Source organism: Gymnoscopelus microlampas (assembly GCF_963454915.1).
Source record: "Gymnoscopelus microlampas genome assembly, chromosome: 15".
NCBI lineage: Eukaryota > Metazoa > Chordata > Actinopteri > Myctophiformes > Myctophidae > Gymnoscopelus > Gymnoscopelus microlampas.
In genome coordinates, this window is record NC_139952.1 from 45,563,207 (window position 1) to 45,590,706 (window position 27,500).

Consider the following 27,500-nt stretch of genomic DNA (forward strand, 5'->3'; position numbering starts at 1 on the left):
TTTACGTGTTCAGGTTTCACTGTGAACCTGAAGAGAGGTGGTTCCACTCAGACCTGACCTGCCTTTACCATTCAGTGAGGTAAAGGCAGGTCTGGTTGCATCACAGGAGCAGGACAGGGAAGGCACTGTACTGGAGCAACTCACATTATAACAGCCTGTACTGTATTTCAGGCTAGCATAGAAATGTCAACGTTTCATCAGGTGCTGATGAAGAGACATCAAAACATTGTCCATACAGTATCTGTGCTTTGTCTGTGTTACTATCAATACAAAGTACAAGTACTATCAATACAAAATCATCCAATTTCTGAAATAGTGAAAATAGCCATTGTGAGCATGACGCATATTGGCTATTTTCATTGTTTTTTGAGTGGTGCCAACCACTCCTACATTTGACTTTGTCCGTGTGTCCGTATGTCCGTCCATCCGTATGTCCGTCCGTATGTTTGAGCACGGCTGATTGGTCAAGCTTCACGTGACACGTGACAATATGTTGTCAGGTGCCACGTGACAACATATGGTTGCTGATTGTTGCGGATGCAACCAGTTACACTTTCAAAGGCACCACTCTCTTCACACTGGGTGTGATTTTTGAGTGGTGCCAACCACTCCTATATCTGACTTTGTCCGTGTGTCCGTATGTATGTATGTCCAATAAACAAACATTGATGACAACATCAATACGGGATCAGGATAGAGAACTCAGACGGGATATAATACGGGGCTCATCAAAGGCACCACTCTCTTCACAAAGGGTGTGATTTTTTTTAAATATAATTAGCATTCTTTAAAACACGTTTTTGTACATTTGGGTCCTGGGGGGAGACACCAAATGTATCTTTATGGTCTTGAGTTTCTTTTCTTTTTTCTATATATTGTTTGCAGCATTTCTGCCTTTTTACAGGAAACAGGGAGAGAGAGAGAGAGACAAGGGAGAGAGACTCAGCAAAAGCCGTTAGGCTCAGGAATCGAACCCGCAGCTCGCTGTCATGGCTTCAGAGCCTATATGTGGTACAGTATGTACCTCAACCACTGACTAGGCCATTGGCGCCCCCACCCCAGACTGTGTTTATACTAGTGGTGGGAAAAAACGTCAACGATTTCGTTCACGTTCACGGCATTGATTCGTTCACGTTCTCGTTTAGTAGCGCTATTTTCTAGCGTTCAAAATTTACTCGAGTAAAAGTACAAAAGCATTGGCATCAAAATATGCTTAAAGTACCAAAAGTTAAAGTTCTAACATATTTGAAAATAGCCGATCTACAAGCTCTCAACGCGTTGCGATGCGACGCGTTGTGAGCTTGTAGATCTGCTATTTTCAAATAGCCTGGGTATGAAATATGGCTAAAGTGGTTAAAGTATGTTTTATAATGTGTGTAAAACACCATCGCGGGAGCGTTTTCTTTTTTTTTTACGTGAACGTAACAGTTTCAGAAAGCGAACAAGCTCGTTCACGTTCGGGGCAAATGAACTGGTTCTTTTTGAACGAATCGATCATGAACGACACATCACTAGTTTAGTACCTGAGGGCCTTGAGGGAGTGGTTGGTGAGCGACACACAGGAGGTGAGGTCCAGCTGTTTGAGCTTGGAGCAGAACTTGCTGAGGCTGAGGCAGGTGCTGTCTGTGATCTTGGTGCAGCCGTTCAGGTTCAGGACCTCGATGTTCCTGCAGTTCTGGGCAAACGTCCTGGAAGACGAAGAAAGAGAGAGAGAGAGGCACGGGTCACTCAGCCGTCTCTTTGGCCCAGGTGTTTCGCCCAGGTGGGCGTGGTTTCGGTGTGGTTAGGTTAAGGCAGTGGTTCCCAAACAGTGGGTCGCAGTAAATATCCCTTTTTTTCCCTTCTTCTTCTTAAAAAAATTGCAGCTTGTATATCTGCTATTTTCACTACTTCTTACGTTTTTTTAAATGTATTTTTTTATGGAATTTTGATTTTCTTTTATTAATAATTGTGAGAAAAAACTTTTTTTTCCGAAAGATTTATGTATTTTTTCTCACAATCATTCATAAAAAAAAGACATTAAAAAAAACTTTAAAGTAGTGAAAATAGCAGATCTACAAGCTCATAGCCCAGCACTCGCTTAAGTAAAGTACTTGAGTAAATGTACTTTACAGTACACCACTGCTTGACAGAACACTTGGTTTCATGCCCTGGTATTACGTATTGACATCATATCACCGTTTAGTATGCCCAGGGATCTGTGAAATATGCTTCATCAATACTAATAAACATCCCTACACGTCTGAGCCTCTACAATCTGACAACATCCATCCATCACAACCCGGCCCACCGCGTTAACCCATTAAGACCGGGAACGCATCTGTGTCATTTTAACATTTCTTTGGCTATTCAAAAATAGCAGATCTACAAGCTCATAGCGCGGCACCGAGCTCCGCGCTACGAGTTTGTAGATCTGCATTTTTTTTTAATCGTACATTTTTTTTGCAAATCTTTAATATATATTTTTAAAAGGAAACATTTTTAACTCAAATCTTTGCTTCTAGGGATTCTACAAATGTCTTCTAAATCCTAACAGTTTTTCTTTTAAAATAACTTATGTTGCTATAATATCAGTGGTTCTCAAACTTTTTCATGTCAAGGACCGCCCCAAAATTATATGTATTTGGCCACGGACCCCCATCTCAAAATATGTTGTTCCAGGGACGCCCCAGAAGCAAATATTTGAGTTAAAAATGTTCGATTTAAAAAAATATATATTCAAAGATTTGCACACATTTTCACGATAAAAAAAAAAAATAGCCAAAGAAATGTAAAATGACACAGATGCGTTCCCGGTCTCAATGGGTTAAAGTGGAAAATGCCTCATCACTATAAATATTTCTTTCACCATTGATGCACTATAGCCCACAAATGTATGTTCAGCTACAGTACTAGCACTGCAGCTAAATCTGTCAATGGAACATTTTTATTTTCAGTGGATAAAGTATCTTTAGTTACAAGTCTTGTTTTATAGGTTATAACTGTATGTCAGTCTAGAAATGTAACAGATCCTTTTATTTTGAAAACTTAATCATCTAAGAGAAATTGGCCCTGAAGTGCAGTACTTGAGTAAAAGTACTTTAGTTACTTTACACCACTGCTCTGGGGTTTCCTCAACATCCACAGAATTGTATGACTCAAATCACAGGTCGTTAGAAGGTCTTGTAGAACAGTCTCACAGCATGGTGTTATCTCTATAGGCCTATAGACGGGTTTCATGTTTGTAAACATTGAGAGGATATGACCGCGCAGTAAGGCTGCAACAACTAATCGATTAATCGATTAAAAATCGATTACTAAATTAGTTGCCAACTAATTTGATAATCGATTAATTGATAATGGAATGTAATTAATATAATAATTAATTCAATGTAAAATTGGCTATTTTATCCAAAATGTAAAAAAAAAAAGGAAAGTGTTTTTAAGTAAAGTAAAGTATACAGGATTAGAACATGCTTAAACATTCGACAATTAAGGTTGAATATTTCTACAAAACTACAAATTTCTACAAAACCTATATATCCAGTCGTTTTGGGGCATGAACAAGAAGTTGAAGGATAACATTAAGTCTGATAATGATGTACCATGCGTGTTCACATCAAGTATACTTTACATTACTTAAGACCGTTAAGTGCCCACCTATCCTGTATCCCCTTTTTTTATGAAACATTTGAATTTAAAAGAGTACTGTTACCCTTTAGCCTAAAATATGTTGTTTTTTTAATCAAATCAAGCAGTCAGAAGAAAATAAAAGGTACCATAAGGTGTCTTTTATTTATTTTGATATGTATTTTATGGGTAGTAGCCTAATGTGATAATGTGAAAATTGTATAATGTGTGCTTTTAAATTAATTATTCATCTGTATTGTCTTTATTGTTAGATAGAACATGCCTAAAACAACCTAACATCAAAATTATAAGGTAATTGCTTAATAAGTGCGATAATCCGATTAATCGATTAATCGTTTAAATAATCGCCCGATTCATCGATTATGGAATTAATCGTTAGTTGCAGCCTTACCGCGCAGAGGAGGGGGTAAGCCTATGGGTGCGTTTGGAAATTACGCACCGGAGCACACTCGCCTATTAGTTTGTATTGGCCAGTGCGCTCACTGCCGCTCAGGGCTGTATTTTCGAACGCGCCTTTCCCCCAGGCATGCGCAGATTGCGCATTCTGCTCTGTGATGACGTCGCTCGGAAACCCGTCTATAGCAGGGGTCTTCAACCTTTTCAGCCCAAGGACCCCCTAGCTGAGAGAGAGATGAAGCAGGGACCCCCTCTATATTGTAGAAAATTGTGTTTCAGATTAAACTTGTTTTTCTCTTTTTCCCCCTCTACACCTCTTTGCCAAAAATAGCCGATCTACAAGCTCACAACGCCTCGTAGCGCGAGGCGTTGTGAGCTTGTAGATCTGCTATGTTCTGCTAATGTTCCCCCTCATAATAGGGATGCTAGGGTTCAAGTGGTTAATGTAAAAAAAAAAAGATTTGGCGGACCCCCTATAGTAGCTCTGAGGACCCCTTAGGGGTCCCGGACCCCCTGTTGAAGACCTCTGGCCTATTAGGCCTAGCCAAAAGGTCCTGAACTCCTGAACCTCACACAACTCACAGCAGACATCCAGCCCCCCTACCAAGAGACCCTCGTAAAAGCTGGCCTGCATGGGGGCTCTTTTGTCATCTCTAACCAAAGAGATAACAAGAGATAACTAGAAAAAGTGCTTCTCGGAGCACAAGTCTCCGCCAGCAGACTTGTGTTGGGAATGTTGGGAATGTTCTACTTCTTATGTTCTAATTCTTACAAAAAATAGAACATGTTACTGTGTCATAGTAACATGACACAAGTGTCCTATCCGTCCTGTCTGTATAAGTGTCCTATCCGTCCTGTCTGTATAAGTGTCCTATCCGTCCTGTCTGTATAAGTGTCCTATCCATCCTGTCTATGTAAGTGTCCTATCCGTCCTGTCTGTATAAGTGTCCTATCCGTCCTGTCTGTGTAAGTGTCCTATCCGTCCTGTCTGTATAAGTGTCCTATCCGTCCTGTCTGTGTAAGTGTCCTATCCGTCCTGTCTGTGTAAGTGTCCTATCAGTCCTGTCTGTGTAAGTGTCCTATCCGTCCTGTCTGTGTAAGTGTCCTATCCATCCTGTCTGTGTAAGTGTCCTATCCATCCTGTCTGTGTAAGTGTCCTATCCGTCCTGTCTGTGTAAGTGTCCTATCCAATTGTTACAGTATCCGCCATTTCTCAGCCATTTCGTGATTATTCCTGTCTTACCTCACTTTGAAAGAGGCAAAGACTCTTTCAAAGTGACACATGTATTTATAGGCCGCTATACGTCACTAGCCAATCAGATCACACTATTTCACCGTATTGTCACGTGTCACGAGTTACTTTGAAAATAGCAGATCTAAAAGCGTACAGCGCGTCGCGATGCGACAGTATTGATACTTTTACTCAAGTAAAAAAGGCGAGTACTTTTTCCACCACTGCTAATGATATATATGGGCATGCACTGACACAGGGAAGAAGAAGAAGAAGAAGAGGGGGGGGGGGGGGGGGGGGGGGCTCACTTCATGGATGCGTCTCCTACACTGAGACAGCCTCTCAGGCTGAGCTGCCTCAGGAAGCCTCCACAGCGCTTTGAGATGTTCTCCACCACCCGCCCCTGTGTGGGACACAAGACACAGTCAGACACACGCACACACACACACACACACACACACACACACACACACACAGACACAGACACAGACACACACACACACAGACACAGACACACACACACACACACACACACACACACACACACACACACACACACACACACACACACACACACACACACACACACACACACACACACACACACACACACACACACACACACACACACACACACACGTTCTCCACCACCCGCCCCTGTGTGAGACACAAGAGACACAGTCAGACACACACACACACACACACACACACACACACACACACACACACACACACACACACACACACACACACACACACACACACACACACACACACACACACACACACACACACACACACACACACACACACACACACACACACACACCGATAATAACACATCTCTCTGAGACAGACAGACAGACAGACAGAGTCAGTGGTAAGAGAGAGACAGAGAGACAGACTCAAGACCAGTGGTGGAGTACTCAAATGTTTTACTTAAGTAAAAGTATCAATACTGCAATGTAGAAGTACTCTGTTACAAGTAAAAGTCCGGAATTGAAAATGTACCTGAGTTAAGGCCTTTGCACACAGGGTGTGATTAGCCAATCAGTTTTTACTGCATGCGAAAAGATGCACGAATCGAACTGGGTTCGATTGAAAAAAAAAAATGCAACGCATCGCCAGGCGGTAAATTGGGAGCCGGTGTGCATGAGGTCATTGAGAACCATGTGTTCATTTAAAAAATGATATTGTCCGTTTTTTCCGTGCGGAAAATCGCCACCTGTCTGCAAAGGCCTTAAAAGGTATAGGTATGAAAATGTACTTAAAGTACCAAAAGTAAAACTACTAAAATAGCCTAGGTTTAAAATAAGGCTAAAGTGGTTAATGTATGTTTTATAATGTAATAATTTATATCTGCAAAGTAACTAGTAACTAAAGTAACTTTTCAAATAATTGTAGTGGAGTAAAAGTACAATATTTGCCTCTGAGATGTAGTGGAGAAGAAGTATAGACAATGGAAGTACTCCAGTAAAGTAAAAGTACCTCAAAATTAAGCACAGTACTTGAGTAAATGTACTTAGTTACTTTACACCACTGGACTCAAGACACAGATGGAGACAGAGATACATTTAGAGTCAGAGTGAGAGAGAGAGAGAGAGAGAGAGAGAGAGAGAGAGAGAGAGAGAGAGAGAGAGAGAGAGAGAGAGAGAGAGAGAGAGAGAGAGAGAGAGAGAGAGAGAGAGAGAGAGAGAGAGAGAGAGAGAGAGAGAGAGAGAGAGAGAGAGAGAGAGAGAGAGAGTCAAAGTCTAAAGCACATTATCTTGCACCTGGCTTATCTTCCACTCAGCACAGCAGCCCAATTAACATTGCTATTATTCAGCTATTTTCCAACCGACAGCAGCTGTAATTCTTATGCCCAACGCCCACGTTGTTTACATACCAAACCATCTTCCGCCTATCTAGCGCCCATGGGCGTGTTGGTCTTAAATTGAGGTAAATGCTATCTTTACACACAGAGAGAAGAGTAAAAAAAAAACATTGCTGCTTAGACCAGCTTCACGTTACAGTAGTCTGTCTTAACTCCCGGCGCAGAGACGGCGCCGATATTCCGATTCGTCATTAATCCTATTAATAACATAATTAAAAATGCATCTCCAAAGACCAGCAGCTCTTTGTGAATCTGACAACGTAGGCGCGCATCTTAATGAGCTCTATAAACAGTAAGGAAATATCTACGCTGTCCCTGTTTAAGAGCAGCTTAGGGCTGGTCTAAGGATTTAAGAGCAGCTTAGGGCTGGTCTAAGGATTTAAGAGCAGCTTAGGGCTGGTCTAAGGATTTAAGAGCAGCTTAGGGCTGGTCTAAGGATTTAAAGGCTGGTCTAAGGCAGTGGTTCTCAAACTTTTTCATGTCAAGGACCCCCAAATTGACACTTATTACCCCGCGGACCCCCATTTGAAAAGATATGCCAGGGACCACCCATAAGAGAAGGTTTTTACGGCTCTCTAGCAGTGATTTTCAACCATTTTAATTTCAACGACCCCCAGTTTGACATGGATTAGGGCTACGGACCCCCATATAATGGCATATCTATCTCTGGGACCCCAATTCCTATTGTAAAATCAATGTTAATTTAACTCTGAGAGTGTACAAATGGAACCAAATGGACCCGTTAGGGTCCATTTGGTTCCATTTGTACACTCTCAGAGTTACAGACGTGTAAGGGTCCATTTGGTTCCTGTCCATCATTCAGCTGGGGACCCCCTGGAACCCCCTGGAACCCCCTCAAGTACCCCTGGGGGTCCCCGGACCCCACTTTGAGAACCAATGGTGTAAGGATTTAACAGCAGCTTAGGGCTGGTCTAAGGATTTAAGAGCAGCTTAGGGCTGGTCTAAGGATTTAAGAGCAGCTTAGGGCTGGTCTAAGGATTTAACAGCATCTTAGGGCTGGTCTAATGGCTTTTTGACTTTTCTCACTGTCCCTAAGATAGCAAGCAACAAACCAGTAATGCACACCACATTTTAGGACAACAACAACACCTATCAATGCACTGATGAGCCACAGAACATTTGGTAATTATACTGTACGTGGGCGCTGGGCGTGAAAATGACAACTGCATTGGCTGTAAACTAACAATGATAAATTCTGCTGCACCACCTACTAGACCTACGCCATTTAGCACTGGGTGTAAAATAGTGGCCAAAGAGTCAGAGACAAAAACATAAGGACACAGAAAGTCACAGACAAAGACAACCTCAGTGTGTAAGAAGAGAAATCCATAACCTTAGTGAGGGTGACAGAACTGATCTCTGCTATAGATGCTTTATTAAAACACAATAACAGAAATTGATCTTTAACCCATTAAAACCGGGAAAGCATGCGTGTCGTTTTAGAACAGTGGTTTAGAACGGTAATTCTAAAAAAATAGCAGATATACAAGCTCACAGCGTCGCACAAAGTTCCTAAGCCAATAATTTGATGACCGGTAGACAGTGGTTCCGTTAGGAGACACAAAGGAGACTCTTTGTGTCTCCTACCGGAATCGCTGCCGGTCATCAAATTATTGCCTTAGGAATATCCATGAATTCCAAGTCTCCATGGGGTGAGTAATCCATAGAAATTCATTTTGGGGGTGAACTATCCCTTTAATGGGTTAATCTTTTTTGTTCCAATAAAGAGTCCTTGTTGAGGTGAATCTGATACAGTCAGACACAAAGAGAGAGAGACACACAGACAGACAGAGCGGGGAGAGCAGCAGACTACAGAGAGAGACAGAAAGAGAGAGAAAGAGGAATCCTGACATGACCCAGGTTACTATGAGGCTAAGCTGTGACGTCGCGCGTGCTCTCTCTCACACACACACACACACACACACACACACACACACACACACACACACACACACACACACACACACACACACACACACACACACACACACACACACACACACACACACACACACACACACACACACACACACACACACACGCAAAAGCCTACTGACCCAGCAGCACTAAGCCCTGGGAAACAGACACGCGCGCACACACGCACACAAACAAATGACACATTTACAGATAAGACACACATTTTCACTCTTGCACAAACACACACACACACGTTCACACAAAAGAACACACATTCTCTCTCAATGACACACATTCTCTCTCTCTTCCCCCCCCCTCTCTCTCCCTCTCTCTCTCACCTCGATGTCTGTCTGGAAGTTGAACAGGTCGATCTTCTGCCAGTTGCTGCCATCCAGGGCCAAGACATTCCATGCCTGAGAGAGAGAGAGAGAGAGAGAGAGAGAGAGAGACAGAGACAGAGACAGAGAGAGAGAGAGAGAGACAGAGACAGAGAGAGAGATGAAGAACGGTCTATCAGTAACTCACAATACAATGTTTATATTGTATTATAACAGCAATATAAAACAGCAGAAACTTCTTATATCCATTTTCTGATATGTTTTGTAAATGAACGTCCTACATTGATCACACTACAGCGTCACACACAAGCATCAAAAGTAGCAGATCTACAAGCTCCAAACGCGGCGCGTTTCAAGCGCCACAATCATTTTAACCACTTAATCCATCCATTTGGGCTATTCAAAAATAGCAGATCTACAAGCTCATAGCGCGGCACCGAGTGCCGCGCTATGAGCTTGTAGATCTGCTATTTTTGAAAGATCTTGAAAATGTGTGCAAATCTTTGAATATATATAGTTTTTTAAAGCGAACATATTTAACTCAAATCTTTGCTTCTGGGGGTCCCTGGCACAAAACGTTTTGAGATGGGGGGTCCGCAGCCAAATAAATACCAATTTGGGGGTCCTTGGAGAACCACTGCTGTATATATGACAGCCTTTCACATAAACAGTGTTACCATAGCAATATTGGATATATTGTATTGCTTTTGCAACAACGTTTTTTTTTTTTAGAGGGGTTGTAATGTTGAGGAACACTTCATCAAAATACATGGAGACACAGAGAGACAGTGAAGAGGGCCAGAAGGGGGGGGGGTGTTATCGTTACATGCAGTAAAAATGAATGGCCCATGGAGGGCTGTGTGCTGGATGTCTATGGAGGAGGAGGGTGTAGTTTGGTGTGCGCAGTATGCAGAGAACACCAGGCAGTTGGACGTTATGGTGCGGCACGGCTATTTTTAAATCGTGCACCATATGTGTGTATTGGACATTGTACTGTATGTGTATTTGAGTTGACTCTGTGCTGTGCCTTCCTGGTATTTCACTTGTTCCTCTCTTTCTCTATTCTCTTTCTCTATTCAGGATGGCTTGATGAAAGTAAAAAAAAAGAAACACGCCTGGAAATATTATTGTGAAATGGCACAACCGTGGGCCTTATATACAGGTGGTGCCAACAATTATGACAGCGTTGTCATGGAATCAACTCTTCAGCCGTGTTGATTTCGTCCAGTGGCGTGCAGACATTTTGAGGGGCAGGTGCTCAAGTAAATTATACTTTTCTTTGTTTACTTGGTCAGCTCTTTTTTTCCCTCTACACCTATACCTCTTTGCCAAAAATAGCCGATCTACAAGCCCACAACGCCTCGCAGCGCGAGGCGTTGTGGGCTTGTAGATCTTGTAGAAGCCCACAACGCCTCGCAGCGCGAGGCGTTGTGGGCTTGTAGTTTGGCTATTTTTGGCTAAAGTTCTCCTCACAAAAGGGATGCTAGGTTTCGAGTGGTTATGGTAAAAAGAAAAATCATATCACATAAAGATTTGGCGGACCCCCTGTAGTAACTCTGAGGACCCCCTATGGGTCCCGGACCCCCTGTTGAAGACCCCTGCTGTAAAACTTTTTTTCAAAAGGGAACTTCTGGTCAAGAGGGCAAAGGGCAGGTGCTCTAGCACCACCTAGAATCTATCTGTGCACGTCCCTGATTTCGTCGACTAAAACTATGATGAAAATTGTTCATCGACTACCTTTTTTCACTGACGAAAACTAAATAAAAACTAAATATAAACTAAGCTATGACGACTAAAACTAAGACTAAATATATTGACAAATTCGTCAACAAATACAAACTAGACTAAAATGTTAGTGAGGGGCTATTGGAGAAGAGATCCAGTAGAACTAAAAGACAAGACATTTTATGTTTGTATGCTTGTAATTACACTCTGAAAATAGCAGATGTACAAGCTCACAATGCGATGCGTTGTGAGCTTGTAGATCTGCTATTTTCAGCATGCAGCCAAGTGTAAAATCAGTCATTACGACGCCATCAAGGCACCGCCAAAATACATTTTTGTCGACTAAATCAACTGTAGATTTAGTCGACTAAAATCTTATGATATTTAGTCGACTAAAACTAGACAAAAACTAAAACATTTCAGATGACTAAAATATGACTAAAACTAAATGGAATTTTATTCAAAAGATTATGACTAAAACTAAATCAAAATTTGCTGTCAAAATCAACACTGCAGCAATTGTCATGGGAAGTATCTGGTGACAGAGAGCCAGTCTGACACTTTCCCTATATATATATATAGGCCATTTGAAAATAGCAGATCTACAAGCTCACAATGCGTCGCATCGCGGCGCATTGTGAGCTTGTAGATCTGCTATTTTCAAAAGATTTTTTATACATTTGAAAACCTGAAATGTGGGGACTTTCTGCATAATGAGTACTTTCTACTTTTAATACTTTTAAGTACATTTTGATACCAATACTTTTGTTCTTTTACTCAAGTAAATTTTGAATTCCGGACTTTTACTTGCAACAGCTGTATTTCTACATTGCAGTGTTGATACTTGTACTTGTTAAGTAAAACATTTGAGTACTTTTTCCACCACTGTGTCATTCTTACACAGTTCATTGGGGCTCATAGTGCTTTTGTCTCTGCTCACAAATGATCATTCTTACATAGTTCATTCATAATGGAGCCAACCAGTGTTGCCATGTCTGCTTATTATAAGCGACTTTGGGCTTGGTTTTCTATGAAGACACGTTGTGAGCTTGTAGATCGGCTATTTTCAATATATATATATATGTATACAGTATAGGTCATGTGGCCTATTAGTCGCTTGTTTTGGGCTTGTTTTCAAAGACCTGGCTGCTTATTTCTCTCTCAATCTGGCAACTCTGGAGCCAACTGCCACAGTAGTGCACTCTGGGAAGGGAATAATAGTCTCACGAGGCCAGAGGGTGGCGCCATGCCCAATGAGACATTCCCCAAAAAGGTATTTTTTGTTGCCTTTTACTCCACAGTGGAGAGACTTCTTTGACCCAATGCCCTGCTTTTGTTTCAACGTGCATTAGTGCACTAGTACTAGTCGAGTGGTGGAAAGTAACTAAGTGCATCTACTCAAGTACTTTACTTAAGTACAATTTGTAGGTCTTTTTTTACTTTACTGGAGTATTTGCAATTTTCTGTACTTTTGCCTCTACTCCACTACATGTCAGAGGAAAATGTTGTACTTTTACTCCACTACAATTATTTGAATACTTTAGTTACTGGTTACTTTTCAGATATAGATTATGATATTGTGAAACATACATTAACCACTTTAGCCCTATCTTATACACAGGCTATTTGAAAATAGCAGATCTACAAGCTCACAATACTTTAAGTATATTTTGAGGAAAGGAAAGAGCTTACCTTAGACACCTGAGCGCACCGACACAGCGTCACCACGTCTAGATAGGAGAAGATTCTACACACAGAGAGAGAGAGACAGAGAGAGAGAGAGAGAGAGAGAGAGAGAGAGAGAGAGAGAGAGAGAGGGACAGACAGAGAGGGATAGAAAGAGAGAGAGAGAGAGAGAGGGACAGACAGAGACACAGAGACACAGAGACAGAGACAGAGAGACAGGGAGAGAGAGAGAGAGACACACAGAGAGAGAGAGAGAGAGAGAGAGAGAGAGAGAGAGAGAGAGAGAGAGAGAGAGAGAGAGAGAGAGAGAGAGAGAGAGAGAGAGAGAGAGGGACAGACAGAGAGGGATAGAAAGAGAGAGAGAGAGAGAGAGGGACAGACAGAGACACAGAGACACAGAGACAGAGACAGAGAGACAGGGAGAGAGAGAGAGAGACACACAGAGAGAGAGAGAGAGAGAGAGAGAGAGAGAGAGAGAGAGAGAGAGAGAGAGAGAGAGAGAGAGAGAGAGAGAGAGAGAGAGAGAGAGAGAGAGAGAGAGGGACAGACAGAGAGGGATAGAAAGAGAGAGAGAGAGAGAGAGAGAGGGACAGACAGAGAATATGAGTTCACTGATTTTAACAGTCTATTAACCACTTAAGCCCCATATACTTTTAGATATAGCTGATCTACAAGCTCACAATGTGTCACATGGTTTTCCTTTGTGAGCTTGTAGATCAGCTATTTTAGCTCAAAATGTCCACGAATTAGTGGTACTTTTTTTTTTTATCGATTAGTCACCGCATGGAGACTTCAATTCATGGATATTTTTTTGTACTGGAACCGCTAGCCTACCGGTCCGCTGGTCATCAAATGATTGGCTTAGGAATGAGACAAAAACAAAAACATATCCATGACTTCATGTCTCCATGGGGTGACTAATGGATGAAAGTCATTTTTTAACTTTTTTAAATGTTTTAACTATCCCTTTAAACTATTCTAGAACCCGGTCATTTGTGCCATGTGTGTATTCTTTATCCAATCATCACATAATATTAGTAATGATCAGGATATCTCTGAGGTTCTCTGAATGTAAAGCAGACATAAAAGGGCAAGTCTCATGTTGATTACAGTGATGGCTTACAGCATTGGTTCTCAAAGTGCGGTCCGGGGACCCCCAGGGGTCCTTGAGGGAGTTCCAGGGGGTCCCCAGCTAAATGATAGATTAGGCACCAAATGGACCCTTATGGGTCTGTAACTCAGAGAGTGTACAAATGGAACCAAATGGACCCTAACGGGTCCATTTGGTTCCATTTGTACACTCTCTGAGTTACATTGACATACATTTTACAATATAAATTGCGGTCCAAGTGATAGAAATGCCATTAAATGGGGGTCCGTAGCCCTAATGCATGTCAAACTGGGGGGTCCTTGAAATTCAAATGGTTGAGAATCACTGCTAGAGCCGTAAAAAAAAAACTCTTATGGGGGTCCCTGGCATATCTTTTGAAATGGGGGTCCGAGGGCTAATAAGTGTCAATTTGGGGGTCCTTGACATGAAAAAGTTTGAGAACCACTGGCCTACAGACAGACAGACAGACAGACAGACAGACAGACAGACAGACAGACAGACAGACAGGCCACAAAGGGCAGCATGTAGAGAGGGACAGTGAGTCAGCTCAATGCACTAATCTGCCAATGACTAATCTCTGGCACTCAGACAAGCAAAGGCCACCACAGACAGACAGACAGACAGACAGACAGACAGACAGACAGACAGACAGGCCCAGAAAGACAGACACACACACACACACACACACACACACACACACACACACACACACACACACACACACACACACACACACACACACACACACACACACACACACACACACACACACACACACACACACACACACACACACACAGCCAGTGGTGGTAAAAAGTACTCACATTGTTTACTTAAAGGAGTAAACGTATCAATACCACAATATAGAAATACTCCGTTACAAGTACCGGAATTCAAAATGTACTTGAGTAAAAGTACAAAAGTATTGGCATCAGAATGTACTTAAAGTACCAAAAGTAAAAGCACTCATTATGCAGAATGTCCCATTTCAAGTTTTCAAATGTACAAAATTTGTTTGAAAATAGCAGATCTACTAGCTCATAATGGGACACAGTGCTCGCATTGTGAGCTTGTAGATCTGCTATTTTCAAGTGGCCCTAATGTATATACTGTAGGGCTGAAGTGGTTAATGTGTTTTGTAATAATAATCATAATCAAAATCTACAAAGTAACTAAAGTTTTCAAATAATTGTAGTGGAGTAAAAGAACAATATTTGCCTCTGAGATGTAGTGGAGTAGAAGTAAAAGTACTGAAATTTGGAAGTGCTCCAGTAAAGTAGTACTTCAATTGTACTTAAGTACAGTACTCTAGTAGTACATGTACTTAGTTACTTTCCACGCATGCACACACACACACACACACACACCTCCACTTGAACCCGAGATAATCTGTAATTCATTTTAGAAAAGGAGGGTGTTCTGTCAGAGGAAAGTGTCCTGCTTATAGGGCGGGGGGGGGGGGGGTAAGGGGGGGGTACTATTTGTTGTGTCCGTGTCAGAGCTTCCACAGTGCAGCTGGGGTTCTGAACTGGAATGTCCTTTTTAACCCGCAGGAAACAGGAGCTCACCATTGTTCTCCACTCGTATAGGCTCCGGACAAAAGGGCAGTGTGTGTGTGTGTGTGTGTGTGTGTGTGTGTGTGTGTGTGTGTGTGTGTGTGTGTGTGTGTGTGTGTGTGTGTGTGTGTGTGTGTGTGTGTGTGTGTGTGTGTGTGTGCTCGGGGGGGCATGTCGGGACATGTTTGTATAATCTATAACGTCAGAGGATGGTTTGTCCTTGAAAGCCGCCAGAAGAGCTATGCGAAGAAAACCCACAATGTACACATACCACCATGCACACGCACACACAGCCCTTCAATACATTGAGACCGGGAACCATGGGGTCATCGATGTGTCCGTACGTACACGGACAAATGTGCCTGTGGGTAGACTTGGCCTTGTCTGTGGCAAATCTTAGATTTATTTATTTTTTTACATTATTTTGATCATAAGACTCAAGTACTGAATGTAAGACGCGCGAACACGGGAAGCGAACGCAAACAAAAAATAATAATAATGAAAAAATATAATAAAATATTTAGAATAAAGTAACCAATAAAAAAAAGAAAAAAAATACCCAAAAAAATCTGCGTTAAAAGGAGCATCTTAGATTTTCTTTTGACTGTTTTTGAACAATTCAACAAAGTGTTTGAAGTGCCTGTTTCAGCCACTTCCGGGGGGCGGAGCCAAAATCCGAGGCCAAAGTATTTGTTCGTAGACCCCCACTTAGGGGGGGTAGGAAAAGTTTGGGAGCGATTCGGGTTTCAATGGGGAGTTTTTATTTCAATGGGGGGGCTTAAACGCAACCTTGACAGGTGTGTTCAGTTTTCAAAGACCTTTCATTTGATGTACTGTATGGTACGTCTATATTGGACATTTACTTGGCTGCACACAGGCAGTGCACACAATACTGCACACACAGACACACACAGAGACACAGACACACAACCCGAGCACGGTTTCATAGTAAGCTCCACTTGCGCCTCCGGCGCGCCTCCTTCCGCAACTATGTATGACACATTAGGAGTCCACTGGTAGAGTGGTTCTCTAACTTTGTATTTTCAAGGACCCCCATAACTCTGAGAGTGCACAAAATGGAACCAAATGGACCCATAGGGGTCCATTTGGTTCCATTTGTGCACTCTCAGAGAAGTAAAGGTTTGTGTGTTTCTGGTTATATATATATAATTTTCCACCAATTTTTATGTCCACCACAGCCAGCATGGCGATGAGCCCTGCCGGGAACGCATCTATGTCATTCGGCAATTCAAAAAATAGCAGATCTACAAGCTCATAGCGAGCCACCAAGTGCCGCACTATGCTATTTTTGTAAAAATCGTGGAAAAATCTTCGTGCAAATCTTTGAAGCGAACATTTTTAACTCTGATCTGTGCTTCTGGGGGGGTCCCTGGAACAACATATTTTGAGATGGGGGTCCACGGCCAAATACGTATAATTTTGGGGGTCCTTGACATGGAAAAGTTGGGAGGAAAAGTTGGGAGTTAGCAACATACTGTTAGGATTTAGAAAACATGTTTAGATATACAGTGTATGTTAGGGTTAGGGCAAAATGTTTTGTTCCAGGGACCCCCCCATGAAGCAAAGAGTTGAGTTACAAATGTTAAAAAATATATTTTCAAAGATTTGCACACATTTTCAAGATGTTTCAAAAAATAGCAGATCTACACGCGCATAGCTGCAGTATGAGCTTGTAGATCTGCTATTTTTGAATAGCTCAAAGAAATCTAAAATGACACAGACGCTTTTCAAATGGGTTATAAGTCAGAGAGGGGCCCTTGAGCTGAGCACAGGGGCCTCGCTGCCTGGCACGCACTTACAGCCAATCAGGGGAGTGGATTTGGATGAGCCCTCTTAGCACATTTTGCCATCCGATAGATAGATAGAGTGCTCTCCACTTCACATGCATCACGGTTAACCCATTAAGGCCGGGAAGGGAACGCATGTGTGTCATTTTAAGATTTGTTTGGCTATTTAAAAATAGCAGATCTACAAGCTCATAGCGCGGCACCGAGTGCCGCGCTATGAGCTTGTAGATCTGCTATTTTTGAAACATCGTGAAAATTTGTGCAAATCTTTGAATATACATATTCTTCAAGCGAGCATTTGTAACTCAAATCTTTGCTTCTGGGGGATTCTACAAATGTCTTCTAAAAACAGTTTTTTTATGTTGCTATATATCAGTGGTTCTTAAACATTTTTCATGTGTAGGACCCCCAAAATATGACCCCCAAGATATGTATTTGTCCACGCCCCCCCCCCCCCCATCTCAAAATATTTAGTTCCAGGGACCCCCAGAAGCAAAGATTTGAGTTAAAGATTTGAGTTAAAGATTTGAGTTAAAGATTTTCGCTTTAAAAAATACATATATAAATATATATATATATATATTCAAAGATTTGCACCAATTTTCCTAAAAAAATAGCAGATCTAGCTTGTATATCTATATATACAAGCTAGATCTGCTTGTATATATAGATATACAAGCATATGTATATATGCTATTTTGTTTACATAGCCCAAAGAAATCTAAAAAATGACATACAGTTGCGTTCCCCGGTCTTAAAGGGTTAAGAATAGCCCTCTCTCTCTCTCTCTCTCTCTCTCTCCCTCTCTCTCTGTCTCTCTCTCTCTCTGAGGACACTAAACTGCACTGGCATGTGTTTCTAGTGGCCTATAGGTGACACCAGCCTGCCCCCCCCCCCCCCCCCGACCTCCTGACAATCTTATTATTATGAGCATAGTGGTGGAAAAAGTATTCAATTTGTTTTACTTGAGTAAAAGTATCAATACCGCAATGTAGAGAAATACTCTGTCACAAGTAAAAGTCCGGAAATTAAAAATGGACTTGAGTTTACTTTGATACAAAAGTATTGGTATCAAAATGTCATTAAAATACCAAAAGTAGAAAGTACTCATTATGTAGAATGTCCCGTTTCACAAGTTTTCAAATGTATAAATTGTATAAAAATCTTTTGAAAATAGCAGATCAGTTCGGCTATTTTGTATAATGTGTATAGGACTGAAGTGCTTAATGCACGTCTTGCAATAATAATCAAAATCTACAAAGTAACTACTAACTAAAGTTTTCAAATGATTGTAGAGGAGTAAAAGTACAATATTTGCCTCTGAGATGTAGTGGAGTAGAAGTAAAAGTATTGAAAATTGGAAATACTCCAGTAAAGTACAAATACCTCAAAATGTTACTGAAGTACATGTACTTAGTTACGTTCCACCACTTATGAGTGGAGTTCTGCTCCATTTGATACAGAACAGCAGCAGCAGAGAGACACAGGAAGTTAACTGACCTTTTTGATTTGTTGCTCTTTGGCATTAAGTGCAATTGTATGACAAGCCAAAAAACACACATTCAATCCAGCCCGGTCCTTGTTTGACTCCAGTGTTGATTTTGACAGCAAATTTTGATTTAGTTTCAGTCATAGTCTTTCGAATAAAATTCCATTTAGTTTTAGTCATAATTTAGTCATCTGAAACGTCTTACTGTTAGTCTAGTTATAGTCGACTAAATATCATAAGATTATAGTCAACTAAATCTACAGTTGATTTAGTCGACTAAAATGTATTCTGGCGGTGCCTTGATGGCGTCGTAATGTCTGATTTTACACTTGATTGCATGCTGAAAATAGCCGATCTACAAGCTCACAACGCGTCGCAGCGCGACGCGTTGTGAGCTTGTAGATCTGCTATTTTCAGAGCACAACACCCGACACCAAAAATTACTTGTCTTTTAGTTCTACTGGATCTCATTTTAGTCTAGTTTCTATTTGTTGACGAAATTGTCAGTATATTTAGTCTTAGTTTTATTCATCATAGCTTAGTTTTTATTTAGTTTTTATCTAGTTTTCGTCAGTGAAAAAAGGTAGTCGACTAACATTTTTCGTCATAGTTTTAGTCGACGAAATCAACACTGTTTGACTCACTTTTTCAACTTGGCTTTTTAATCACAGCCAAGCTTTACTTGAACTTGCTCACCTCCTGTTTGATATGATTGTATTGTTTTGTCGTATCGTTTCTTGACCTGTACGGCACTTTGGTCGACGACAGTCGTTTTTAAGTGTGCTACAGCAGTGGTTCTCAAACTTTTTCATGTCAAGGACCCCCCAAATTGACACTTATTAGCCCGCGGACCCCCATTTCAAAAGATATGCCTCAGGGACCCCCATAAGAGAAGATTTTTTAAGTCTCTAGCAGTGATTCTCAACCATTTTAATTTAAAGGACCCCCAGTTTGACATGCATTAGGGCTACGGACCCCTATTTAATGGCATTTATATCTCTGGGACCCCAATTCTTATTGTAAAATCAATGTTAATTTAACTCTCAGAGTTACAGACCCATAAGGGTCCATTTGGTTCCTATCCTTCATTTAGCTGGGGACCCCCTGGAACCCCCTCAAGGACCCCTGGGGGTCCCCGGACCCCACTTTGAGAACGAACGTGCTACAGTATATAAATAAAGTTTGATTTGCTCACATGGAAAGCACAGAGCTATCTGTGCTTCAAGTAGATCAAGGGTCACGCTCACAAACTCACAGCACAGTAAAAGTATATATCAATACCGCAAAGTAGAACTACTCTGTTAGGAATAAAAGTCCGGAATTCAAATAGCAGATCTACAAGCTCACAACGACGAACATCGTATATCATCATGTGTACATCATTGATTGATTGAACATCAACGAACATTGTAGCCGAACCGGGAGCAGTACTGGCACCTGACGTAGAGGGTTCTTGGATACGATGTGGCCAAAAAGGTAATCCACGGTGCAGCTGCGCGAGGAAAAAAAGAAAAAAGGACGCTCTGCTTCCAAATTCCGCCGATTTTCGCCGTTTTTTTTCCTCTCACACCGTTTTGTGAAGCCCCCAAGGTTGGTGCCCTGTGCTGCGCTGCTTTTATCCGCCAGATTGGGACGTTCACGGCATATTTTGCACCATTACGGTGCGTTCATCATCGCTGACGAGTGCCTCTAACAGCCGCTGCTGGCTGCGTGCACGCAGCGAGGCAATGCGAGGCGAAGCGAGACACGCACACAATGTCCTCCCCCTGCGCCTAATGGCTGTACATGGGGCCGACGTGTGCTTTACCGTGATTGTGTGCGTGTGGCTTCAGGAAGTAAATTCCTAGCCTCGATCTCCAGGCTTTTATTTTTTAGTTTTGCTAAAAAATAAAAGCTTGGAAATTCCTGTCCCAGCTGTTGGAACGCAAAAGCGCCTCGCGTCGTCTGATGTGGTGCTCATTTTTTATTTTGGGTGCGCATGCGCACCTGCGCACCAGTTATGTGCACCCCTGCTCATATTTACGAGCCGGATGCTAGCCCCTTGGTAGCATCTTGTCATGTCATGGCCTTTCTCTCCACATAGACGGATGGGAGAGGGTCACGAACCCTGCCAGCCTAAAAACCCACCCAAAAGGGCACAGAGCCAATCAATAGCATGCCAGTGTGTAGGAGGAGGAGCCAGGTCTGTGGCGTTTACAACCATTTCATTCTTTGGCTTTTCAGAATGAGCTGCTCATTTTGAAACATTGTGAAAAATGAGTGCAAATCTTTGAATATATGTGTGATTCTACAAATGTCTTCTAAATCCTAACAACACGATTTTTCAAAAATAGCAGATCTACAAGCTCATACCAGCTTGTATATCTGCTAATTTTGAATAGCCAAAGAAATCTAAAATGACACAGACACGTTCCCGGTCTTACTGGTTAATTAGGTTGAAGTTGTTATAAAACAAAAAAACTCCCAACATCACATACAATAGCGGTTCACTTTATCCCCTTTAGATGAGCTACAACGCCACGCCCGTACGACCAAACGGACCAAAGAGCAACATTTAAAAACGCAATTGACTTTTCTCTCTCTCTCTTTTCTTCCATCTCTGTCTGTCTAGTGTTCAGCAGTTGCTGTTGTTTTTTGTTTAGTGTTTTTTTTTTTGTTTCCTGACATGGAGCGTCGGTACACAATGGGATTCTCTTCTAGCAGGAAGTAATCCCATTTGGCTGTCAGAACACAGGTTTATGGACCGCTCCACGCTCCAACGCTGCCCAGAGTGGGGAGAGAGAGAGAGAGAGAGAGAGAGAGAGAGAGAGAGACACGGGAGACTGAGGATGCCTGTTGCTATAGTAACTCAGAGCAGACAGGAGTTTGGTACGTGTGTACGTCTGTGTCTGTGTGTGTGTGTGTGTGTGTGTGTGTGTGTGTGTGTGTGTGTGTGTGTGTGTGTGTGTGTGTGTGTGTGTGTGTGTGTGTGTGTGTGTGTGTGTGTGTGTGTGCGTGCGTGCGTGCGTGCGTGCGTGCGTGCGTGCGTGCGTGCGTAGGTGCGTGCTATGAGCTTGTAGATCTGTTATTTTTGAAGACTCCTGAAAATGTGTGTAAATCTTTGAATATTATGTATTTTTAACATTGTGTACGCAAATCTTTGCTTCTGGGGGTCCCCTGGCACAAAACATATTCAGACAGGGGTCCACGGCGCCCGCGTTGCACACAGAAAACAGCTAGATCTACAAGCTCAGATTGGCTGTTTTCAGCTTTACGGTTAGGGTAAAAAAACGGGGGGGGGGGGGGAATGTAGAAATGGCTTAGATAAAATAGCCGTGGTAAAAATGCTGATGTCCTCTGAAATATAGTAACACACACACGTGAATGTGTGTTCGCCGTTCAGTGTGCTGCTGAATCAGCGCTCCTCCAGTTAACCCATTGAGACCTGGAACTGCGTCATTTTTAGATTTGAGCTAAAAAAGCATTATTTTACACTTTGGGCTATTCAAAAATAGCAGATCTACAAGCTCGTAGCGCGGCACCGAGTGCCGCGCTACGAGCTTGTAGATCTGCTATTTTTGAAACATTGTGAAAATGTGTGCAAATCTTATGAATATATTTTTTTTTTAAAGCGAACATTTTTAACTCAAATCTTTGCTTCTGGGGGGGTCCCTGGAACAAAATATTTTGATGGGGGTCCCAGGCCAAATACATATAATTTTGGGGGTCCTTGACATGAAAAAGATTGAGCACCACTGATATAGAAACATACGTTTTTCAGAAAACTGTTGGGATTTAGGAGACATGTAGAATCGGCTTCAGGTCTCAATGGGCTAAGAGGAGCCTGGACCGGGGAGAACCCTGCTATCCTCCATCACACAGGACCAGGGGGGGGGGGGTGTGTTTCGCCCCAAAAGAGAATTATTATGTCTTCCCGGGAACAAAACGAGTGAAAATAGCAGATCTACAATCTGTTGTAATCTTCTATTTTCACTACTTCTAAAAAATAAATTGAAAATATATATATTTTTTAAAATAAGAAGTAAAAAAAACGGATATTTACTTGCCAGTCGCGACCCATAAAAATGGGTCCGCGACCCACGAATGGGTCCCAAACCCACTGTTTGGGAACCAGTGCCTTAACCTATAACCTCAAAACCACGCCCCCACCTGGGCGAAACACCAAAGAAACAGGGAGTCCCTGCCGACCGACCGGGGGGGAAGAGCCCTAGCTATCCTCCATCAAACAAACAGCTTAATGTCTCACATCATCATCAGGATCTCTCACAGCTTGTTTTGCAGCTCTGCGTCTGGACTGGGCTTTACGCCATGTGTTTATACCAACGTTACTGCTTTCTGCAGCGTTCCCTGGCTTAGGAACATTAACCCATTAAGACCAGGAACCCATCTGTGTGTCATTTTTAGATTTATTTGGCTATTTTCTTTTTTTTATCGTGGAAAATGTGTGCAAATCGTGGAATATATATTTGTTTAAAGCGATTTTTTTTAAACTCAAATCCTTGCTTCTTGGGATTCTACAAATGTCTTCTAAATCCTGAGAGCTTTTTTTTTTTTTTTAAACTTACTTTTCTTTAATATCAGTTGTTCTCAAACTTTTTCATGTCAAGAACCCCCAAAATGATATGTATTTGGCCGCGGACCCCCATCTCAAAATATTTTTTCCCTGGGACCCCTAGAAGCAAAGATTTTAGTAAAAAATGTTCGCTTCAAAATATATATTCAAGGATCTGCACATATATCTTTTTATTTTTCAAAAATAGCAGAGTGCCGCGCTATGAGCTTGTAGATCTGCTATTTTTTAATAGCCAAAGAAATGTTAAAATGACACAGATGCGTTCCCGGTCTAAAAGGGTTAATAGGCATGAAAACAAACAAATCGCAAGAGAATTAACAAATAGCGTTGGAAAGGAAGCAGCCTTTTAGTTGCCAGGTCCTAGGCTGTGTGTGTGTGTGTGTGTGTGTGTGTGTGTGTGTGTGTGTGTGTGTGTGTGTGTGTGTGTGTGTGTGTGTGTGTGAGGAAACAGGGAATCATCTGGGCATGGAATTATGCCTGATTTATACGTATAAATAGCAGATCTACAAGCTGACAACGTGTCACACCGCGACGCATTGTAAGCTTGTAGATCTGCAATTTGTTTTTCTGGCTTTAGGCTTATGGTTAAAAAACTAATACAATAAATTCAATGGCATTCATAAAATAAAATGACGTCCTCACGAGTGTAGTAATACAAACGTGTGTGTGTGTGTGTGTGTGTGTGTGTGTGTGTGTGTGTGTGTGTGTGTGTGTGTGTGTGTGTGTGTGTTGGTGGTGATAATGGGGCGTACTGGCTGGTTGTGTGTGAAGCGCAGCTGGAAACAACGGGGGGGACGTGTGGGGGGGGGGGGGGGGGGACGTAGCAGAGCAGAAAGCACTGCGGAATTCCCCACCAGCAAAGACAAGTCTATTTATAGACGCACTGACGTTACACACATGTTACTGTATATGTGTGCCATATGGGCCAGACACACACACACACACACACACACACACACACACACACACACACACACACACACACACACACACACACACACACACACACACAGCCTTTATTAGATAGTATGCTGCTTAATATCATACGATTTTAGTCGACTAAATCTACAGTTGATTTAGTCGACTAAAATGTATTCTGGCGGTGCCTTGATGGCGTCTTAATGGCTGATTTTACACTTGGTTGCATGCTGAAAATAGCAGATCTACAAGCTCACAACGCGCCGCGCTGCGACGCGTTGTGAGCTTGTAGATCTGCTATTTTCAGAGCGCAACACCCGAGCGCAGCCAAACATAAAATGACTTGTCTTTTAGTTCTACTGGTTCTCTTCTCCACTAGGTCCCTCACTAACATTTTAGTCTAGTTTTTAGTTGTTGACGAAATTGTCAATATATTTAGTCTTAGTTTTAGTCATCATAGGTTAGTTTATATCTGCAAAGTAACTAGTAACTGTAGTAACTAAATAATTGTAGTAGAGTAAAAGTACAATATTTGCCTCTGAGACGTAGTGGGGTAGAAGTAAAAGTATAGACAATTGGAAATACTCCAGTAAAGTAAAAGTACCTCAAAATTCTACTTAAGTACAGTACTTGAGTAAATGCACTTAGTCACTTTTACACTGGTGTTGTCTCAGATTTGTGTGACAAGCACAGCTGCTGTGGAACAACATATTGGTCTATAGGTCACGACTGTAATTGGAATCTCATTTCTGACTACGGGAGGTGACACATATTATATACAGTACTGTATACGTACTGTACACACACACACACACACACACACACACACACACACACACACAGTTCAAGGCTAACACAAAGTAATCAGTAGCCCTGACCTACAGTCCCTGCCCCTGTGTGTGTGTGTGTGTGTGTGTGTGTGTGTGTGTGTGCGTGCGGCCGTGTGCGTGTGTTTATGTGTGCGCGTGTGCGTGTGCGTGTGCGTGTGCGCGTGCGTGTGCGTGTGTGTGTGCGTGTGTTTATGTGTGCGTGTGTGCGTGCGTGCGTGTGCGTGTGCGTGTGCGTGTGTGCGTGTGTGTGTGTGTGTGTGTGTGTGTGTGTGTGTGTTACGTGCCATTTAAGCTTAGCTCACCTAAGCAGAAGCTCTTTGGGGAGCTTCTTGTTGATGGGGGCTTCATCGCTGTTAGAGAACACCTGCGGAGAAAACAACACATGATAGACGTTAGCCGCGTACGTGTGCATGTACGTGTGCATGTACGCGTGCATGTACGTGTGCATGTGCGTGTGTACTGTGTATGAGCAATGGCTGCAGGACTGGGTAAATGAGAAGGGAAGACAGACATAGGCCATAACACACTATGGTAACTAGTGATGGGTCGGTCATGATCGATTCGTTCATAAGAACTAGTTATTTGCCGTGAACGTGAACGAACCCGTTCACTTCTTCAAACTGTTACGTTCACCATTTGGTTAATATGCCCCCCATGAAGTTTCGGACAGTGATTTAACCCATTGAGACCTGAAGCCGATTCTACATGTCTCCTAAATCCCAACAGTTTTCTGAATGTTTCTATGTCAGCGGTTGTCAAACTTTTTCATGTCAAGGACCCCCAAAATTATATGTATTTGGCCGCGGACCCCCATCAAAATATTTTGTTACAGGGACCCCCCAGAAGCAAAGATTTGAGTTAAAAATATTCGCTTTAAAAATATATATATTCAAAGATTTGCACACATTTTCAATATTTTTCAAAAATAGCAGATCTACAAGCTTGTATATCTGCTATTTTTGAATAGCCAAAGTGTAAAATAAAGCTTTTTAGCTCAAATCTAAAAATGACACAGTTCCAGGTCTTAATGGGTAACACAAAGAGTCTCCTTTGTGTCTCCTACCGGAACCACTGCCTACCGGTCCGCCGGTCATCAAATTATTGGCTTAGGAATGAGACAAAAACTAAAAACTGGTGAACTATCCCTTTAAGTTTGCAGCGTCTGCCTGTTCTGCCGTTGTCTCTGTGCCGGTGTGTGTGTGTGTGTGTGTGTGTGTATGTGTGTGTGTGTGTGTGTGTGTGTGTGTGTGTGTGTGTGTGTGTGTGTGTGTGTGTGTGTGTGTGTGTGTGTGTGTGTGTGTGCTGTGTGTGTGTGTGTGTGTGTGTGTGTGTGTGTGTGTGTGTGTGTGTGTGTGTGTGTGTGTGTGTGTGTGTCTGTCTGTCTGTGTGTGCGTGTAAGCCAAGTTAGTGTAGGCAACGGCTAGGGATCCCATAGGCTGCCCTGCGGCGCAACTCCAAATCTCCAGTGTTTACATCAAAACGCTAACAAACAGCTTAGATTTTGAGGAAGGGAAAAACGAGCTTCCTCCATGGTCAGCATGTTGCTAATTATGGTCAATGTCTGTGTGTGCAAGTTGAGATCAATTAGCTCAACCCACTGAGGAGAACCATGCAGAACAGAGTGAGTGACGGACAAAGGGATAGTTCAACCAAAAAATAAGCCCGTCGCGAACACACACACACGCACGCACGCACGCACGCACGCGCGCGCGTCGTATATTAGCCGTTATTGCTTATATTTATTGAACGTTACACTACACACAAGTCTAACCACGTATGAAGATGACTTCATATAAGTTGGTTAACCAGTCTAGCTGTCTGCACACAGGCTAATCTTCACCCACTGTCTAAACTAAAGAACATGTGGCTGCTGGCCTGGAGCTCATAGCTGTGAACTGTAAATGAACATCTCTATTGTTAACTTGAAGATAGTCTGATCAGAGAGTGAACCTCTTGCTGGTCACACCTCTAGACAGCAGGGTGGGACACTCGCTCAGGATGCAGCCAGAGAGAACGTTAATATTTAGAGCCTTGGTTCTCCCCAGGGGTCCTTGAGGGAGTTCCAGGGGGTCCCTAAATGATGGTTAGTAAGGAACCAAATGGACCCTTATGGGTCTGTAACTCTGAGAGTGTACAAATGGAACCAAATGGACCCTGACGGGTCCATTTGGTTCCATTTGTACACACTCAGAGTTAAATTATCATTGATTTTAGGATATAAATTGGGGTCCCAGAGATAGAAATGTAATTAAATGGGGGTCCGTAGCCTAATGCATGTCAAACTTGGGGTCCTTGAAATTAAAATGGTTGAGAATCACCGCTAGAGACATAGAAATCTTCTCTTATGGGGGTCCCTGAGGCATATCTTTTCAAATGGGGGTCCGCGGGCTAATAAGGG

General features: G+C 42.3%; 1 protein-coding gene across 2 annotated transcripts in view; it reads right to left on the bottom strand.

Annotated features, from left to right (window-relative positions):
• fbxl2 (F-box and leucine-rich repeat protein 2) overlaps nucleotides 1-27,500 on the bottom strand; it is a 50,984-nt gene that overhangs the window by 12,661 nt on the left and 10,823 nt on the right. Inside the window, exons 2-6 of one of the 2 annotated variants that reach the window (XM_084079575.1) lie at nucleotides 25,405-25,466; nucleotides 12,824-12,878; nucleotides 9,407-9,481; nucleotides 5,566-5,660; nucleotides 1,524-1,688 (exon numbers count right to left, since the gene is read on the bottom strand). In XM_084079575.1, coding sequence (XP_083935701.1) covers nucleotides 1,524-1,688; nucleotides 5,566-5,660; nucleotides 9,407-9,481; nucleotides 12,824-12,878; nucleotides 25,405-25,466 — 452 coding nt within the window. The remainder of the gene's footprint in view (nucleotides 1-1,523; nucleotides 1,689-5,565; nucleotides 5,661-9,406; nucleotides 9,482-12,823; nucleotides 12,879-25,404; nucleotides 25,467-27,500) is intronic. The other variant, XM_084079576.1, reaches the window with a different exon arrangement.